Source organism: Euprymna scolopes, chromosome 38, assembly GCF_053919585.1.
Source record: "Euprymna scolopes isolate OS-2025 chromosome 38, ASM5391958v1, whole genome shotgun sequence".
In the NCBI taxonomy this organism is placed as follows: Eukaryota; Metazoa; Mollusca; class Cephalopoda; order Sepiida; family Sepiolidae; genus Euprymna; species Euprymna scolopes.
This window is the reverse complement of record NC_136519.1, coordinates 73,255,260-73,275,875: the sequence shown is the minus strand read 5'-3', so window position 1 is coordinate 73,275,875 and position 20,616 is coordinate 73,255,260. Positions and strand designations below refer to the sequence as shown.

At 35.2% G+C, this 20,616-nt stretch overlaps 1 protein-coding gene across 5 annotated transcripts in view; it reads left to right on the top strand.

The window, feature by feature from the left end:
• LOC145263181 (uncharacterized) overlaps window positions 1-20,616 on the top strand; it is a 255,347-nt gene that overhangs the window by 195,182 nt on the left and 39,549 nt on the right. For 3 of the 5 annotated variants that reach the window (XM_080120230.1, XM_080120231.1, XM_080120233.1), the window contains 2 exons: window positions 368-400; window positions 14,748-14,803. In XM_080120230.1, the coding sequence (XP_079976356.1) occupies window positions 368-400; window positions 14,748-14,803 (89 nt within the window). The remainder of the gene's footprint in view (window positions 1-367; window positions 401-14,747; window positions 14,804-20,616) is intronic. The other 2 variants (XM_080120232.1, XM_080120234.1) reach the window with 1 other exon arrangement.

The window sequence follows — 20,616 nt, the reverse complement described above, 5'->3', positions numbered from 1 at the left end:
CTTGATGTCAGCACAGGTAGGAAGTGTGTTCATCGATGACAGTGGCAACAGATGTGAGCGACAAAGCGTGTTCCAGACTTTTCCGACCGAGGCAACAAAAGAGGCTGGTAAAAGTGCATTAGGAATGGTGGTGACTATGTAGAAAAATTAATTCTATGACACAAAAGGTTGCTCGTTTTTATGATAATACTTTCGTCTTCGTAGTTCTTCAACGTTCTCAAGTTAAAAAATAGGAGGCCTTACTTTTGGGACTCATAGTAGAGAAGATATATTTTCATGTATTTTATTTTGTTGCTTCATTTTCTTTTTGTCTTTTTTTTTTTTTTTTTTTTTGCCCCCTTCATCTTTAAATTGTGTTTTGTTGCAGAGGTCTTCAGAGAGGAATAAGTACCGTTCTAAGGTACTATATACTTTTTCTTACCAGTCAATTATCATGGTGTTTTTTTTTTTTAATTTTTATTTTGTTTGTGTTTTTAATTTTATTTTGCTTATTGTTAATTTTTTTTTTTTTTTTTTCTTTTTTGGTTTTGTTTTGTTTTACACATTTTGTAGGAAAATTCCTTAGTTTATTTGTATTTTGTTTTCTTTAAAATGTTTCACATTTTTATGCCCTCCCCCCACACACTTCCATTTCGAATGTCATGCTAATGTTTGATTGTGATCCTTTCATTTAAGTGCATACACATCTACTACCCCTCCTCTCTCCCTCTTTCCTCATCACTTTTCTCTTGTAACTTTTTTTTCTTTTTCCCAACATGCTTCTCTGATCTTATTATTCACCATTTTATCTCTCTCTCTCTCTCTCTCTCTCTCTCTCTCTCTCTCTCTCTCTCTCTCTCTCTCTCCCTTTTGCCATACCTTTTCTTTCCTATTTTTTTTTCTCTCTACTCTCTCACTCTCCCTTCCCTGGTGCTACCAAATCAGGCTGTCTGAAGATATTGGCTTCCTGATTTAAAGGCCCTGTCGGTGGGGCATTAGAATACGCCGACTGCCCCCCTGCAGAGGGTAAAAGTCCCTCTATGGGGGTCCTGGATATGACCTTAAACTATATCCAGTGGTGAGGCCCCAGCTTGTGGGCTTTGGGGAGTGTGGAGCCACCCTTTAATTACCATTGCTCCCAGGTCCACTCTGATCCGGAGTGGTAGTACCTGTTAGGGTCCCAACTATGGGTTAAATAGAAACCGACTTGAAAACAACAAATATATTCTACTAAAAAAATTTTTCTTCAAAATCTTTGGATTCGGCATTAAATAACCCGAAACGGGTTGATATGCCGTGAAACAAAAACAACCAACCAATCCTGATTTAAAATGCACCAAACATTGATGTTATTGTATTTTTTCCTTCCTCTTCACAAAGCTCAATCATGTCAAAGTCAAAAACAATTTTCGTTTTACAAAACAACCAAATCAAACACCATGAATAAATATTAAACATAAAAAACTTGAAGTATAAATTTTTTTCCAAAATTACTGCATGCAACTTTGAATAACCCGAAAAGGGTTGATATGCTATAAAAACAACCAAACTAAATGCCACGTAAAAATATAAAGAACTTGAAGGATAAAACATTTTTCCAAAATCACTGGATTCTGCATTAAATAACCCTAAAAGGCTTGATATACAGTGAAACAAACCAAACATATTCGCTCTTTCTCTTTGTCTTTCCTTTTCTTTTTTTCTTTCCTTTTTTTCCCACTCTCCCTCTCTCTTCCTCTCCCGTCTTCCTTTTCCCTCCCTCTCTCTTTCTCTAATTTTTTTCTCAAAAATTAAAAGGATATACAAATAAAATTTTGGAGATTTCCTTCAACTATTCATCCCATGCATGAAAAATATCATCCAAATGAAAACAGGAGTTGTCCATTGTTTTTCACTTTACATTTAAGAACTTTCATCTAATATATGAATAAATTGTCACTTTTTGATTATACTAGCCTGGGTGCCCGGCGTTGCCCGGGTGTTTGGAGGTGTGTGTTGAGCAAAAAAAAAAAAGTTGTAGTAGGTAGGAAGGCTCAAACTCTTGACGCGAAGGCGGAAAAGAACGTGGATGTTTGCATGAGGGTGTTGGTTGAGCAAAAAAAAAAAAAGGAAAATTGCAAGTGCAAAAAAAAAAAAAATGGGTACTGAGCAGGCTGGAACCCGTATCATGCCAGAGGGAAAAGAGGTGAAAAAAACAAACACTGTGTGTCCACCGTGGTTGTGACGTCACTGGCGGTCAAAATAACATCTTTTATGCGACGTCGTAGAAGCGAGGGTTGAAGGACTGGCAAAAAATGTCAGCGAAAAAAACGACCCTCCTTGTACAAATGTACCCAGTTGAGGGTGAACGAATTAATGTTTTTGGCCAATTTTTTTATATTTGGCATCTGAAGAGTCAAGCTTCAAAATGATACCGATCTCATGAAAATCTGTCGCCTCTGTCAAAAGTTTTAGGTAGATGTACAAACAAACATACATACATACATTTAAACAGATTTTTTGTCCTTTATATTATAGATTAAAAAAAAAGCCTGTCAAAAATAGGAATATATTTCTTTATATATTAAGAAGTCATAATAATAATGAATGATATTCTCTTCCAAACTGACTTCATTGAACATCATTAAAACGAAAATTTTGTTTTGCCGAAGGGTTTGTTAAAAACATCTCTTTTCATAAAGAAACTTTCTTGTAATCATGTTCGATGACGTCTGTTATGAACCAACTCCGTCTTGATTACCTCCTTTGCAAACATGACTTAATATATTATAGTATTATTATTGGTATTAAATATAGATTCATTTTGAAGGAGAAAGATAATCTTGACCAAATATAGTTTTCTTTTCTTGCTGTTATTCAACCTTAACTTGGCACAGTGCCACTTGGATATTTGATATGTGACCCCAGAAAGAGATGCATTTGATGGGTTGCACACACAGAAATTGATTTCATGTAAAGAATGTGAGAATCTCCACCATTGTCTATTGAAATGCATAACTAATCAAAAATATTGGTCAAAAGGCTGTGACAATAGACAATGGGAAATATTAAACATTCCAGGATGAAAGAATGTTTATACAAATTGACACAACAGAAAGCGACCAACAGTTGGTCACAGAGCGAGGACAAGCTGACTTATTTTCTTCACCGCCAAAACATCCACACCACCCCCACGTGACTTCACTGATGTCAAACCACCGTCATAACTGTAAAATCCAAAACTGTTGTCAGTGTGAAATAAACAAAATATTTTTATAGATCAGCTGTGTTGTGTTTTATTTGCTGTCAGTGTGTATATATCATAAACTAGTGGCAAAAGTAGATTTAGAAATTATATAAACTGAAAAGCACATTGGAATGACTGGCCACACCGGATATATGACAGTAAGGACCAAATTGAGAGGACACTATGTAGGGAGTTAAGCATCAAGATAACTGTTCACATTACACTTGAACTTCTACATGTTAGTACAGTCAGGGAAGCATGGGACCAGAAGGTAATTTACAGGTCTAGTAGTTCAAGGGGGAAAACTATTAGAATAGAAAGCTTTCTGGCATCTAGGGATATCAACTGTGTAGGGATGGGATTGTAATGCTTGTTAGATTAGTGAGGGGTATTTACACCGGGTTGGGGTGGGGGAGGAGATACAAGTGCTTTGAATTCATCAGAGCACGTTCAGTTAAAATACTTGTAAAACAGGCACAGAGATTCAGCGTTTCAATGATGGGACAAGGTTGGAGTTTGGTTGATAGCGCAGGACATATTAGGTTAGAGACTTTTTTTTTTTAGCGCAGGACATATTAGGTTAGAGACTTTTTTTTTTATTGCAGGACATATTAGGTTAGAGACTTTTTTTTTTTTTAGTGCAGGACATATTAGGTTAGAGACTTTTTTTTTTTAGTGCAGGACATATTAGGTTAGAGACTCTTTTATTTTTTTATTGCAGGACATATTAGGTTAGAGACTTTTTTTTTTTAGTGCAGGACATATTAGGTTAGAGACTTTTTTTTTTTAGTGCAGGACATATTAGGTTAGAGATTTTTTTTTTAGCGCAGGACATATTAGGGTAGAGACTTTTTTTTTTAGTGCAGGACATATTAGGTTAGAGACTTTTTTTTTTTTTAGTGCAGGACATATTAGGTTAGAGATTTTTTTTTTTTTTTTTAGTGCAGGACATATTAGGTTAGAGACTTTTTTTTTTTTTAGTGCAGGACATATTAGGTTAGAGACTTTTTTTTTTTTTTTAGTGCAGGACATATTAGGTTAGAGACTTTTTTTTTTTTTTAGTGCAGGACATATTAGGTTAGAGACTTTTTTTTTTTTTTTAGTGCAGGACATATTAGGTTAGAGACTTTTTTTTTTTTAGTGTAGGACATATTAGGTTAGAGACTTTTTTTTTTAGCGCAGGACATATTAGGTTAGAGACTTTTTTTTTTAGTGCAGGACATATTAGGTTAGAGACTTTTTTTTTTAGCGCAGGACATATTAGGTTAGAGACTTTTTTTTTTAGTGCAGGACATATTAGGGTAGAGACTTTTTTTTTTAGTGCAGGACATATTAGGTTAGAGACTTTTTTTTTTTAGCGCAGGACATATTAGGTTAGAGACTTTTTTTTTTTAGTGCAGGACATATTAGGTTAGAGATTTTTTTTTTTTTTAGTGCAGGACATATTAGGTTAGAGATTTTTTTTTTTTAGTGCAGGACATATTAGGGTAGAGACTTTTTTTTTTAGTGCAGGACATATTAGGTTAGAGATTTTTTATTTTTTTAGCGCAGGACATATTAGGTTAGAGACTCTTTTATTTTTTTTATTGCAGGACATATTAGGTTAGAGACTTTTTTTTTTTTTAGTGCAGGACATATTAGGTTAGAGACTTTTTTTTTTTTTAGTGCAGGACATATTAGGTTAGAGACTCTTTTATTTTTTTATTGCAGGACATATTAGGTTAGAGACTTTTTTTTTTTTAGTGCAGGACATATTAGGTTAGAGACTTTTTTTTTTTTAGTGCAGGACATATTAGGTTAGAGATTTTTTTTTTAGCGCAGGACATATTAGGGTAGAGACTTTTTTTTTTAGTGCAGGACATATTAGGTTAGAGACTTTTTTTTTTTTTAGTGCAGGACATATTAGGTTAGAGATTTTTTTTTTTTTTTTTAGTGCAGGACATATTAGGTTAGAGACTTTTTTTTTTTTTAGTGCAGGACATATTAGGTTAGAGACTTTTTTTTTTTTTTTAGTGCAGGACATATTAGGTTAGAGACTTTTTTTTTTTTTTAGTGCAGGACATATTAGGTTAGAGACTTTTTTTTTTTTTTAGTGCAGGACATATTAGGTTAGAGACTTTTTTTTTTTTAGTGCAGGACATATTAGGTTAGAGATTTTTTTTTTTTAGCGCAGGACATATTAGGTTAGAGATTTTTTTTTTTTTTTTAGTGCAGGACATATTAGGTTAGAGACTTTTTTTTTTTTTTTAGTGCAGGACATATTAGGTTAGAGACTTTTTTGTTTTTAGTGCAGGACATATTAGGTTAGAGACTCTTTTATTTTTTTTAGTGCAGGATATATTAGGTTAGAGACTCTTTTATTTTTTTTAGTGCAGGACATATTAGGTTAGATACTCTTTTTTTTTTAGTGCAGGACATATTAGGTTAGAGACTCTTTTATTTTTTTTATTGCAGGACATATTAGGTTAGAGACTCTTTTATTTTTTTTAGTGCAGGACATATTAGGTTAGAAACTCTTTTTTTTTTAGTGCAGGACATATCAGGTTAGAGACTCTTATTTTTTTTAGCGCAGGACATAGGTTAGAGACTCTTTTTTTTTTTTTTAGTGCAGGACATATTAGGTTAGAGACTCTTTTTTTTATTTTTTAGTGCAGGACATATTAGGTTAGAGACTTTTTTTTTTTTTAGCGCAGGACATATTAGGTTAGAGACTCTTTTTTTTTTTTTTAGCGCAGGACATACTAGGTTAGAGACTCTTTTTTTTTTTTTTTTTAGCGCAGGACATATTAGGTTAGAGACTCTTTTGAATGCTAAGAGGAAGAGACTAGTGACATATGCACCAGCCCAGGTGTGACAGCAATACTCCATGCGTGGGCGAATGGTGGTTTTGTAGAAATATAAGATACTGTCAAGTATGAGTAATTTTCTAGCACGGTAGTGAGAGCCCACCTTCTTTACAGCAGCCTTAGCAATGTCTTCAATGTATTTGTTCCAATTCATGTTACATGTGAATGTTAAAGTGTTTAAACAGATCTTTTAGGTAGCGTATCATTAGTTATGTCAATCAGTGGTTGAGAAGGTTTCTTGTAATTCTTAAAGGAAAAAAAGCTTCGTTTTAGTACCATTGAATATTAACATCCATTTACGTCCCCCATTCCACTACAGACTGGAGGTCTTCTTCTGAGGTTTAAGCCATTGCCTTAGTTATGTGTTCATTCATTTTCCCCTCATGTCTGTTATAGAATGTAGTGTCATTAGCAAATATACCCATTTTGGAGACAATTTTTTCAGGGAAATCATTTATGAATATCAGGGATTATAAAGGTCCGAGAATCACACCCGCATTTATATTATATTGTGGCACACCCGCATTTATATCATATTGTTTTAACATACAACCTGGATTTTTCTCTTGTCTAAGAACGATTTGACTATATAAAATATGTGTTCAGTAATATGATATGATTTATTTTTCATAAAACCTTCATGCTAGATCCTTGCAAAGATCTTAGATTTATCTAGAGCTAGTGCCCTAGCCTCTTTTGCATTATCCAGTACATGGTATATATGTTCGGAGATAACAGATAGGATGCCTAAATCCATGCTGTTGATCAGAAAAATGTTTATTATCTATGAGGTAATGAACTATTGCTTGATTAATTAAGGACTGAAGTATTTTGGCGAAGAGAGAAAGGAGGCTAATAAGGCGATAATTGGGTGGGTCTGGTCTTTCGTTAGAATTCTTGAAAACTGATACCACAGAAGTAATTTACCAGCAGTCAAGAAAGCAAGATTCAGTAAAGCAGAAGAATTTTGGAGAGAACTGGGGCAACCTCAGTGGAGCCCACATAACTTCGAGGTGCTTAAGTTTTTATGAGTAGGGGTAATTTCCAGATCATCAAGTGTGGCTTTTGTCCACAAAGGGAAATTTGGGAGGGTTAGGGTTTGATGGATATAGTGGAGTTAGATGTGAATAGTTAGGCAAGGAGATTAGTTTTCTTGGTTGCCCTGCAAACCACCTCATAGTTATTGGATAGTGGGGGATTGTTGATTGCTCATTATTTACCACACTGTTATAAATTTTCCAAAAATCACAAGTTCTTAATTTCTGCAATTCAATGCATTTCCTGGTTATTTCAGTATGCCTTCTCTTAGCTGCAGTTATTTCATTCTTACAATTATTTCTAGCTTCTATAGACTTTTGCCTATTCGTACTGGACTTATGTCGGATAAATCTGTGGAATGCATGCTGCCTTTGAGCAATGGCAGCTACACAAGTAGAAGTGAACCATTGAAGAGAGTGAACTTTGCTATAAAACCTCTGTGCAAGAACATGTTCTTCAATTGCTGCTTTCAACCATTTGATGACCTCATTTACCCAGTGTTTTGCGGAAGAGATACTACTCCACAGGGTACCTCTGATGTGATCTCTGATGAAGTCATCTTTGCAGTCATCCTTCTTGAAGTACCTTGCCATTTTAAGCAATGACTCTTCAACTTGGGGTTGACAGTTCAGGGTAATGGCTACCAATATCACAACATTATCAGTGTTCCCGAATGGACTATCAGCATTTGTTGCATAATCCTTGGAAACTGTGGTCAGAAATAGATCTAGAAGTGAGCCTTGATGATCTGAGAAACTGGTTGGGATCGTGACTGCCTGTGTCAGGGAATTGGACATAGAAAAGCTATGTGTGATACTACCAGCTGCATCCGTGTAACTATAGAAACCAAACCAATTACTGCTGCGGACATTAAAGCCACCAAATGTACTTGGGCACTAGTGTCTAGGGAGAATGCTGCATCTCTACTGTCAGAGGTGTGGTTGATTAGGGTACAGTCTTGGGTTGAGGGAGAATAGTAGGGCAAATATAAGTTTGGTTTGTTTGTTTTATGGCATATCAACCCTTTTCAGGTTATTTAATGCCGAATCCAGTTATTTTGGAAATAGTATTCATGTTGCATCCAGTTATTTTGTTGAAGGTTTTTATTCTTCAAGCTCTTTGTATCTTCACTTGCTAGTTTGTAGTGTTCGGATTGGTTGTTTTATAGTGGATTTTATCGTTTTTATTCCCTGCCCTGCAGAACATTTTGCAATGAGAGAGGGAAAATGGTTATAGTATTAATGTTTTGTACATTTTAAATTAGGAAACCAGTCAGGAAGTGGGGGAGATAGAAAGGGGAAATGGGAAGAAAGAAAAAGGGGGAAAAAAGGTGGGTTGTTGTTTTTGGTTTTGGTTTTGCAAAAACCTAATTAAGTTTTGCAAAAGGAAGTAGAAAAACAAAAACCATCAATGTTCGGTGCATTTCGTCTCAGGAAGCCAATATCTTCAGAGAACATGATCTGGTAGCACCAGAGAAAATATAAGTAACTAATGCTATTTGGCAAGATTATTCTAAAGCGCATAAAGACCTGATCATTTGATTCTTGTTTAGATTCTCTAGTCAAAGGAAGGATGTTACGAATGTAAATTCAAAGTCCGTACGTATGTCTCTTTGAGTCCTTATGACAATGTGGGAAAAAATGATTAGATATGCTATCATCGGAATTTTCCAGGCAGTTTAAATAAAACCTCAAATGGTACTGAAAGACTAAGCCAATGAAATTGTATTTTTTTGTAACAACAAAAGAATGGTTTCATTTTTCAATTAATTTTTCATCTTTGTAACTATAAAGTTATTGAATAATTGGAAAAAAAAAATGGTGAGTGTTTGTGAACCCACCCCCTCCTCAAAAAACGCAAAACTTTTATTTGACACTTGGGTTTATTACATAAACTGCCCCCCAAATTCTGACGATAACACTGTTCTCATTCTGCATAAGTACCCTGGTTTTAAACCTGCAACCGAATGATTTTACTGATTCCTGAAAGTCAGACCTGAATGTTTTGAGCCTCAGCTATACACAATGCCATTTGACGCATTAAAATAAGCTTATTAAGTTTAACACACAATACCAACTTATTTTTCTGTTGAAACCTGAAAAATTTGTGAATAAGTTACAAAAAAAAAGTGTTTTATTGTATTTAAGATATCCAGATAAAATTAGAAAGACGTCATTAGATTTTACAAAAGAAAAATAAATATAAGAAAGTGGAGGAAAGAAAGATAAACTGGATAGGTTGTGGAGGCTCCGACAACTTCGGTCTTTTCCACCACCGTGTTGTTTCAGCTGTCCGACATTAGCTATGCTCTAGTTTTAATGCACTTTATCGATCCAATAAAACTTACTCAATATTATTGAATGACGGTGATCTTGGTGGTCATCGGCCATTACCTAGTTCACCGGTCATCTGCTGAGATACAGATTTACACAAAATGACATTGTTGTTTGACGTAACACCAGGCGAGGTGATGTGGACTATGAAATTGGAAAGCTGAGTTCAAAATCTCAGCCAGATCTATTATGCTCATTTGTACTTTAATAACGAAGGATTAGGTGTGGACCGCTGTTTATACTTAATAATTTACAATAAACATTTTCATAGATATTTGAGCTATGATATTAAATAATTCAAAGGGTTGATTGACTCTTACTTTTTATGTATCCTTGGCTAATAGTGGCACGTCTTCAGTGTTTGATGGCTCCAGTTAAATTATCCATGCCTCATTTTTTTTATTCAACCACTATTTACCTTTTTTATACGGTTATTGTCACTGTATGTAAGCATGAGACAATTGCATGTCTTCGTGTTCCTTTCTATAACCCGTAACATAGGATTTGCACACAATTCTTCCCTTTTATTAAATATTTCATCCTTTGTTTTTATTTGTTTTGTTTATTTTGTTGTTCAATTGTGTTTTGTTGGAAGAAATAAGTTTTCACAAAGCATTTATTAATTAAAACAGTTTTTTTTTTTTCATACTTAAAAATGGCTCAGATAACCAATAATTTAATCTATTTCTCCGTAACACTAGTTCGATCTAATCTCTACAAGCATTTATTAATAAAAACTGTCTTTTCAGATTTAGGCCCAAATAACTAATAATTTTACCCATTTCTCCTGAACATTTGTCAAATCTAATGATCATTCCAGAAGCATTAATTTATTAAAATCCATCTTTTCTATGCTTACAGGTGGCCCAAATTGCCTATAAGTTTTCTCTATTTTTTCTGCACACAAATAATACTAAACCAACAGGCAGAAAATACACATTTATACAAAATTATATTCACAAACTTCTCCTTACAAACTTCTCTAACCACTCTTAGAATTAATATCTATTTCAGTTATAAAGAAACTCTATTTTCTTTCCTTCAAAAAACATTGTGAAGAAATCAGCTTTTATTTAATGTTTTAATGCCATTAAAACATTTTGATTTGAAGTTTTGTAGTATATTTTTTATCGTTACATATAAATCGTTCACACATTCTTGTTACACGTGTTATAGTTTGTCTCAATTTAATGTAAGTTTTTAAAATATGGTTAGTATTCTTTCTGCCATGACTTTTTGAAAAAGTATTTTACTTCTATCATCCAGGATCTGCCGCGCGGTGGGGTGGGTGAGGGTTGAGGAGTGAGGTTTTATTAATAATTTAAAAAATTTTTTAATAAAATTTAGTTTAATAGACTTTTATTGAGATGAATGACATGCAAGTTTGTAAGCGATGAGAGAGGGAGAGTTGGGAATTAAGACAAAAACTCTTAAATCATTAATACTGAGCCCTGTATATAAAGCAGACTAAATACATGTTAATGAAATTTACTTACTCTTTGTATGCAGATTTTTTAAATTGTCAATATTTTTATAAAATCAACAGTGGGTTCTTTGATAAGACAGAGGCGCGTTTGAAATGAATGCTTCTATTTAGAGCATAATTGAACCATAGTATTTGACTTTTGCCATTTTTTTAACCCTAAGAGTTGGAAATCAATCGATTTGATTACAATAAAATGGGTGATTTCATCAGTTTTGATGACGAAAAAAGCATGGGAGAGTGGAACATTTAATCTCAGACAACATTGGCTCTCCCTGCTAGTATATAATAAAAGTGCCCTTGTCTCTCAATCTGAGGAACAGTCTCTACATATTTTGGTTTCGATTCTAAGTTATGGAGATGCATAAAAAAAAAGTACTGTGCTTAGATGGAGGGCTGCATAGAGATAATGCATTATTTTTAGTTAATTCAAGCTATCAAATTACAGGAAAAAACTAGAAAGAAAGTTAAATCATTCTTTTATGAACTCTTTAGATATAACTCTAAATCTTAGCAACAATACTTATGAATATGGCTAGCACAACATCATATTCTTTTTATTGTATTGACTCTTGAGTATGTTAAGTTTTGAGACATTGTGTTGAACAAAGATGGCGGCGTAGTTCAGATCAGTAACCAAGATGGCGGCCAAGAATCAAATGCGGTCCGTGGCGTAGTTAACGGCAAACTGATTGAATCCAAAATTCGACAATTTTTCTAATAATTTTGAAACGTTTTCATTGGTTGTTTAGCACAGCCGGTGGTTATAAAAATGATTGGCGAATCCATTCGTCTCATACCCCCATTAGGAGTCAAAAACATTTTACAGAGTATCTGTTGATATCTTATATGCTTTTATCTGGAGTAATATGATTAACTGTGTGTAACTGTGTCGGATATATACTCGAGAGTCAAAACAATAAAAATAATATTCTGTTGTCATAGCCCTACTAATGAACTGTATCCCAAACCAAACTAAACCCTATTCTATATAGATTATAAATCTTATCATCCTAAGTGTATGAAAAAACTATTATTCCAAGTATATTAAAAATAATATCCAGGTTATCACAAAATGAAAATATATTCAATAAAAATAAGAATTATTATAATGAAGCTTTAATTAGATCAGGATATCAAGGAAAGATCAAATACATAAAGGATGTGAATAATAAAAATAGAAGAACAAACTACACTATCATATAACATGGCAATGGAAGGAAGAAGAAATGTGAAGAATAAAAATAGGTATAAAAATAATAAGAATAAAATTGCAAATAATGAAAAAGCATATAGTAGTAATAATGCTATTATAAATAAGAGAAATGGATGCAAAAAACAAGTCTGGTTTAATCCCCCCTTCAATGAACATATACAAAATAATATTCCTAAATAGTTTTACAAAATAATTGATAAGAACTTCCTCCCCAAAAATAGATTAAGTAAAATAATTAATAAGAACACAGTTAAACTTTCATTCTCAACCATTGGCAACTAAGGTATTACTATAATAAGTTCTAATAATGGTAAAATAAACAAAATAGTGAATAATAATAGGATTGAATCAGTTGAACTAAATTTGAAGAGAAAATGTAACTGTAGAATACCTAACGAATGTCCATTGGAGGGTAATTGCTTAATTTCTTAAAATATATACAAATGTGATGTTAAGGTGGATAATAATAAAAAGATATACCTAAGAGGAACTAAATGTTTTTTTAAGGATAGATACTGAAACCATGTTGCATCATATTGCTTTCCTTTTTCCTTTCTGACTCTTTCTCTCTATCTATATATCTATATATATAATATTATCTATCGGAATAAGTTTTCCATTTTTGTATTCATATATAGATGAAAATAACATAAAGTTCTTTAAGATAGCTCAATGGTGCAATACTAGAGCTATAAATACTTTCTATGATATACCGCTACACCAGGAACAAACACGCATTTTTTTTGCTCATTTCAAAAAATTGTTTTGGTTCATTACTGGTATTTAAATATGTAATAGTTTCCTACATGTGGTATCCTCATACCAGCAGAGCACACCTCTGTAGAAATAAGGTACAAAAACTGAAAATAAACAACAGGTCACATTAACCTTTAGGCACTCCTTCTCACTAACAGTCCAATAGATTCATTGATGTGACTCTGTCCGATAGAATATATTTGTCTAAGATAGTTTTTTAATTTTGTTCTGTTTTGATTGAGAGTTTTGTATATTCACGAGTATTTCTGTAGACTTGTAGCAAAACAGAAAAAAAATCAATGGCAAAAGACAGTAAGAACACGGTCAAACAATAAAAGGCAGACAAATCTTTTGAAAATCTTTTAATTTTTAAAAGATCTTTCACGCATCAAATCAGTAAATCTGAGACTTACTGCTAAATATTAATAAAAAAAAAATGTGGGATGGAGTAACGTATTTCAGTAATTTTCAGTAAAACTCTCCCCTTCCCAAAAAGGAATATAAAAGTAAAACTCTCCCCTTCCAAAAAAGGAGTAAAAAAAAAAGTAAAACTCTTCCCTTCTCAAAAAAAGGAGTACAAAAGTAGAACTCTCCCCTTCCCAAAAAAGGAGTACAAAAGTAGAACTCTCCCCTTCCCAAAAAATGGAGTACAAAAGTAGAACTCTCCCCTTCCCAAAAAAAGGAGTACAAAAGTAGAACTCTCCCCTTCCCAAAAAAAGGAGTACAAAAGTAGAACTCTTCCCTTCCCAAAAAAAGGAGTACAAAAGTAGAACTCTTCCCCTTTCCCCAAAAGGAGTACAAAAGTAAAACTCTCCCCCTTTCCCCAAAAGGAGTACAAAAGTAAAACTCTCCTCTTTCCAAAAAGGAGTACAAAAGTAAAACTCTGCCCTTTCCAAAAAGGAGTACAAAAGTAAAACTCTCCCCTTTCCCCAAAAGGAGTACAAAAGTAAAACTCTCCCCTTTCCCCAAAAGGAGTACAAAAGTAAAACTCTCCCCTTTCCCCAAAAGGAGTACAAAAGTAAAACTCTCCCCTTTCCCCAAAAGGAGTACAAAAGTAAAACTCTCCCCTTTCCCCAAAAGGAGTACAAAAGTAAAACTCTCCCCTTTCCCCAAAAGGAGTACAAAAGTAAAACTCTCCCCTTTCCCCAAAAGGAGTACAAAAGTAAAACTCTCCCCTTTCCCCAAAAGGAGTACAAAAGTAAAACTCTCCCCTTTCCCCAAAAGGAGTACAAAAGTAAAACTCTCCCCTTTCCCCAAAAGGAGTACAAAAGTAAAACTCTCCCCTTTCCAAAAAGGAGTACAAAAGTAAAACTCTCCCCTTTCCCCAAAAGGAGTACAAAAGTAAAACTCTCCCCTTTCCAAAAAGGAGTACAAAAGTAAAACTCTCCCCTTCCCAAAAAGGAGTAAAAAAAAAAAAAAGAAAAAGTAAAACTCTTCCCTTCCCAAAAAGGAGTAAAAAAAAAAATTAAAAATCTTTCCTTCCCAAAAAGGGGTAAAAAAAAAGTAAATCTCTTCCCTTCCCAAAAAGGAGTAAAAAAAAAAAAAAGTAAAACTCTTCCCTTCCCAAAAATGAGTACAAAAGTAGAACTCTCAAGCAGAGTGAAGAATTCAATTCATCTTGAATTTGCTCATGCCACTTGATGGGTCTACTTTTGTACTCTTTGTTTGTGTTCATGCCTTATTTCCTCATTTTCAATTTTTCTGCATTGCTCTCAGCCTTCATAAATACCTATATGCTTGTTTACCAGTAATGCTTCAAGCAAACTACCATCTTCTTTTGCACTCAGATATTATCATTTTTTTTTATTTTGCTTACGTTGGTTTTTTATTTTCTATCCTTTTAACTATTTCGTTTCTTTACTTTTCACAGATCAGATGAAACGTTGCAAGATCTTGTGTACAAATTGGTGCCAGGATTATATAGAAGTAAGTATCATTTTCTTCGGAAGCACTGCACAAATTGTTCATTGGCCAGTTGCTTGTGATGTAATAAAAAAGAGTACATCCTGGTTCCTCCAAGAATATTATTGGCTGGTGAAGCCATAAATACCAACTGGTTGAGCAGTTAAAAAATATGCCTAATGCATCAGGCTTAAGGATATACCAGCTCTGACCACGAACGCTCGTTCATTAAGGCAACTAACTAGATTATTACTCGAAAAGTAGCTAAGACCACTTAGCTACTTCAAATGAATATATACGTTTCGTGGAAGATATCACTTTGTATAACCTTCCCACAGCCACCTGTGGTCTCCACTAGAAACACTGAAAAAAAGTCAGTTTGAGGGATTATAGACTTGACAATGCATCAAAATGTTTGCCGTGTTGTATAACTGGTGCTGTGAAGAATTAAAGCATTAAAAATTTACAATTTTATTATTCGACAAGGAATACAAATATATAAAGTTTTTCCTTATTCCATAGAGTTTAAATGAATGACTTTAAGTTTACAGTGTTATACAAATTATTTACATATATACACGGTGTCTACAAAGTCTAGCTGCAGTATCTACAGGGTACCCAGAAAGTCTGGCTACATAATCTACAGGGTACCCACAAAGTCTGGCTACATAATCTACAGGGTACCCACAAAGTCTGGCTACATAATCTACAGGGTACCCACAAAGTCTGGCTACATAATCTACAGGGTACCCACAAAGTCTGGCTACATAATCTACAGGGTACCCACAAAGTCTGGCTACATAATCTACAGTGTGTCCACAAAGTCTGGCTACATAATCTACAGGGTGTCCACAAAGTCTGGCTACATAATCTACAGGGTACCCACAAAGTCTGGCTACATAATCTACAGGGTACCCACAAAGTCTGGCTACATAATCTACAGGGTACCCACAAAGTCTGGCTACATAATCTACAGGGTGTCCACAAAGTCTGGCTACATAATCTACAGGGTACCCACAAAGTCTGGCTACATAATCTACAGTGTGTCCACAAAGTCTGGCTACATAATCTACAGGGTACCCACAAAGTCTGGCTACATAATCTACAGTGTGTCCACAAAGTCTGGCTACATAATCTACAGGGTGTCCACAAAGTCTGGCTACATAATCTAGTGTGTCCACAAAGTCTGGCTACATAATCTACAGTGTGTCCACAAAGTCTGGCTACATAATCTACAGGGTGTCCACAAAGTCTGGCTACATAATCTAGTGTGTCCACAAAGTCTGGCTACATAATCTACAGGGTGTCCACAAAGTCTGGCTACATAATCTAGTGTGTCCACAAAGTCTGGCTACATAATCTACAGTGTGTCCACAAAGTCTGGCTACATAATCTACAGGGTGTCCACAAAGTCTGGCTACATAATCTACAGGGTGTCCACAAAGTCTGGCTACATAATCTACAGGGTGTCCACAAAGTCTGGCTACATAATCTACAGTGTGTCCACAAAGTCTGGCTACATAATCTACAGTGTGTCCACAAAGTCTGGCTACATAATCTACAGTGTGTCCACAAAGTCTGGCTACATAATCTACAGTGTGTCCACAAAGTCTGGCTACATAATCTACAGTGTGTCCACAAAGTCTGGCTACATAATCTACAGTGTGTCCACAAAGTCTGGCTACATAATCTACAGTGTGTCCACAAAGTCTGGCTACATAATCTACAGTGTGTCCACAAAGTCTGGCTACATAATTCAGCCAGATTTTGTGAACACCCTGTATATATAATATATATGTATGTATCTATATTTTTGCCAATTGGGATAAAAAAATTTCCAATTTTGTATTCAATTATAGATGAAAATAACACAAATGTATTTAAGATAGCTGAATAGTGCAATACTAGAGCTATAAATATTTTTAACGATATCTGCTTCACGAGGAACAAACATGCATTTTTATGCTTATTTCAAAAAGGTTTCAGCTTTGTTACCAATATATGCATACAGTTGCTTTAGTTCATTACTGGTATTTAAATATGTAATAGTTTTCTGCAAATTTCTTGTTCTTTTTTTGTTATCAGACCATTAGTTGCAACTTTTACGCATGGAGGTACAAGTATCCTTGTTCAACAACCTTCATATTGGTTCACATTGGCTTGTCTGGATTGTGCAACACCATTTTTAAAAAAAAAATGTCTTTGCAGATACAAATTTTATCGGACACAAACAAGTGGGTGGTCAGTGAAGGTTGTTCAAGCAATGTACAAAAATGCTTAAAGTCATGTTAAAATTAACAGCACTTTTTTTTTTTCATTGAAATCGCTTGAGACAAGGTATGAAGCCACTTGATGTAAGGAACTAACAAGAACAAAAGATGATTATTGCAAAAACAGGAGAACTCTGTTCTGTCTGCCTGCTTCCCACCTGACTACAACTTGGATGTCTTCAAGTCCAACGTTAACAAATTCTTAATGAACCGCCCCCTTAAGTAAACACTTCATCAAATCTCCACACTAACGTAATGTACTTGCAATAACCCTTATCCCTGAGTGGCTTCCGGGCCTTGATAAGTGGTGACCACTGTGTAAAAAAAAAAAAAAAAAAAAAAAAGATGCCTATTGACTTTAGTTTCGAAAAGACCAATGTAGAAGTAAAACAGCATAAAGACATCCACAACCTTGGAAAGAAGGCACTGTTTAATGACAGCTTTAATTTCTTTTTCTTTGGCTGTGATAACAGTTTAATTACAATAAATACCTATGACTTGGCCTTCGGGGCAAGATCAAAGTGTAGTATCTGTTCCGACAGATACTGCAAGCTATGACTAGCTATGACTAGCAAAGACCAAATGTGGGGGCAATCCCACATGCTTGACCTTTAACCAGCTCCCATTTCCCACATCTCGGGAGCTGGTCCCCTTTTCCCCTTCCCCCTCCCTTCACTCCTCACATTAAAAATCGGCCTTGTGCCTAATTTGCTCGGTGAGGGAGCAAATAAATACCATCTGTTCTTCAGATGCTGCACTTCTATTTCTTGTTCTCTTTCGGTGGAGGAGAAATCCTTCACGACTGAGACAATTTTTTATTTTTGTACCTTTTCTCCACGTCAAAAAACGACCCTGGTGTCTAACTGAGTCCCGTGGGGAGGCATAGTAAATAGGTACAATAAATACCTATACTTGACAGTATCAAAAATTATACTCGATATCCCCGGATGCGTGTGAAAACTATTACGGCTGTTTCATGTCGACGCGTTTAAACTTTGCAGCATTCGTACAAAGAATATTAAGTAACTATTTACTATGCCTCCCCAATAAAAATTCTCTCAGTCGTGAAGGATTTCTCCTCCACCAAAGAATATTAAGTAACTGTGAAAAGAAGAATTTGGAGAAAGGCGTCAGCAAGTAAAAGCTAGATATCGTGGCGATTAAGCGCTTCAACGAGTCAAAAGGAAGGAGGGAAAGACTCCAACAACATTTCTTAAAGTTATTGAGAAGGGCCTTTTACACACGGTGCACATCAACATCTACGGTGAAACTCTAGACCAAGCAATTGCAAGACTTGAACATGCAACTGGAGATAGAAAGGTTTCGACAGCTTTTATTAAGAAGATCATAGGGAAGCAATTTTTGAAAATGTAAAGACACGTTTAATATTAAAGTAGAAAGTACATCATGGTTGCTTTTCATTTGTGCCTTAGAAGCAGAGAGTTAGTTCAGAGAGTTTTTTTACAGGTTGTTCAGAAGAGATGCTGTATGCTGATGCGACGATAAATTTGTTATCTTAAATAAAACCACAACACTACATCTTCATTTTAAAACTTTTATTGAAAAAATGGATTCAGATAACTTGATTATGTAGTAGAACTGACATCTATTCAATGTAGCCGCCTTCAGCCTCAAGTCTGAAACTGGGAGCATACTTTTTCCAAAGTGCTGACGGGAGTTTGGTGAATACTTGGTGGGTAGCAGTGATCAGGTTGGCTTTGGTGTTGTGGGAGGTCATGCTGGTGATGTTCTCGATGTATGTAGTCCAGTGGGTTCATGTTGTAGGATTGAGAGAAGGGTACAAAGTCGTAGCTCTCCTTCTGAAGCCAAGCTCTGTTTTGACATCTGGGCCAGCGCCACTGATTGCACCAGGGGATCATCACACTCGTCAGCACATCCAGGTACACTTTCACTTTCCAGATTGACTTTCAAGCCGACTTCGAAGGTGTGAGGTGGTATGATGTGGCCCTCACTTGAAATCACACCAAAAACCATAACTGTAGCCAGAAACTACGTTAAGGTGTGTCCATAAGCATTGAACCATGTGGATTTGCATTTTGAGGGAGCTGGCTATGGTCCTGTTGTCATAACTTGGATCAGTAGAGAGCATGAGTTGTATAGTGGCGCATCTCCGATCTTGCTCGTTTAACATTGTGTCACATGATAGAAGGCTCCTATTGCTCTTGGGATTTGTACATAACTGGCCTACTAGCAAATAGTCTACAACAAAGAAAAGAAAACCGGTTTTCATCAAACGGAAATGGAATCATGTCATCTTTTCTATGGCGATAATTTTATCGTTCTTTCACCCTGTACTTGCCTGTGAAACAAAGATCTACTTAAGAATTCAGAGGAAAGTAAAGATCTGAGATTCATCTTTTTTTTTTTACTTTGTGTCTTTGATGAATGTGGTCATACAACAGTTTCTTGCTTTTCATGCAGTCATTTGCATTATTGTTTTGCTCTGTGAAATCTTTCGAGCTGCACCAGTTGGGCAGTAGAGGGCAGCCAAGACAGTGTTGCATCGTATGGTCTTCCCCTCTTTATTCACAAATTGATAGGTTTTGTAGCTCTTCATAGCCATAGCTACTTTTGATTCTTCTATTTTGATTCTTAGGTAGCTGAGTGTTTTCCACTGGACTCTTGCTTCTAAACGAAAAAAGGAGGTGCTTCTTCTATCAGTAAGAAAAAAAGGAGGGGGTTTATTCTCTAGTTTTCTGATTAACAGCTGTCGTTTGGTCTCTTTCTGAGATGTTCTTACAGGTTTAACATAGTTGAGGAAGGGTTTTTTTTTTTTTTTTTTTTTTTTTTTTTTTTGCATAGGCATCACCACTTATCAAGGCCAAGAGGCCACTCGAGGATAAGGGTTAAAGAGTGTAGAGTAGAAATTGGACAATATAGTAACCGTTAGTAATGGTAAATTCGTTAACTTATATGGAACGGCTCATCAAAAACTTGTTTACGTTAGACTTGAAGACAACCATATTGTAGTCAACTGGAAAGCAGAAAAACGGAAGACAATTCCATAGGCGTGCAGTTCTAAGAAAGAAGCTTTACTCATGGAATCTACGTTTAGGTTTAGGCACAGATAAAAAGTGGGGGAAATTAGTGATAGTGTTTTCTGCTAGACGGGTGTTTCTTGTGAAAGTTTGGCGAGGGGGGACTATAGAATGGAGCTCAGCCGAGCACTTGCCATGAAAATAACGATAAAGCAGAAACAAACTCGCAACATCTCTTCTGTGAGAAAGAGGTTGCAGGGAAGAGAAAAGGACATCCCCTACGAGACTACAAAGAATATTTTGAACTCTATCAAGGCAGGATAAATCCTTTCTAGCAGCTCCTGCCCAGATGTGGCAACAGTACTCCATCGTACCTGACTCTAATATAAATAGAGAATTGTATCAGCAGGGAAATATCTACTGGATCAATAGAAAGATCCCACCATTTTTCCAGTGGCCTTGGCAACAGGTTTAATGTAGGTGTTCCATCTAAGATCAGGAGTAAAGGTTCTTCTTAACGTAAGTCCTTGAGCTGATGGTTCATGTCCAGTAAGAAGATGGAGTTCAT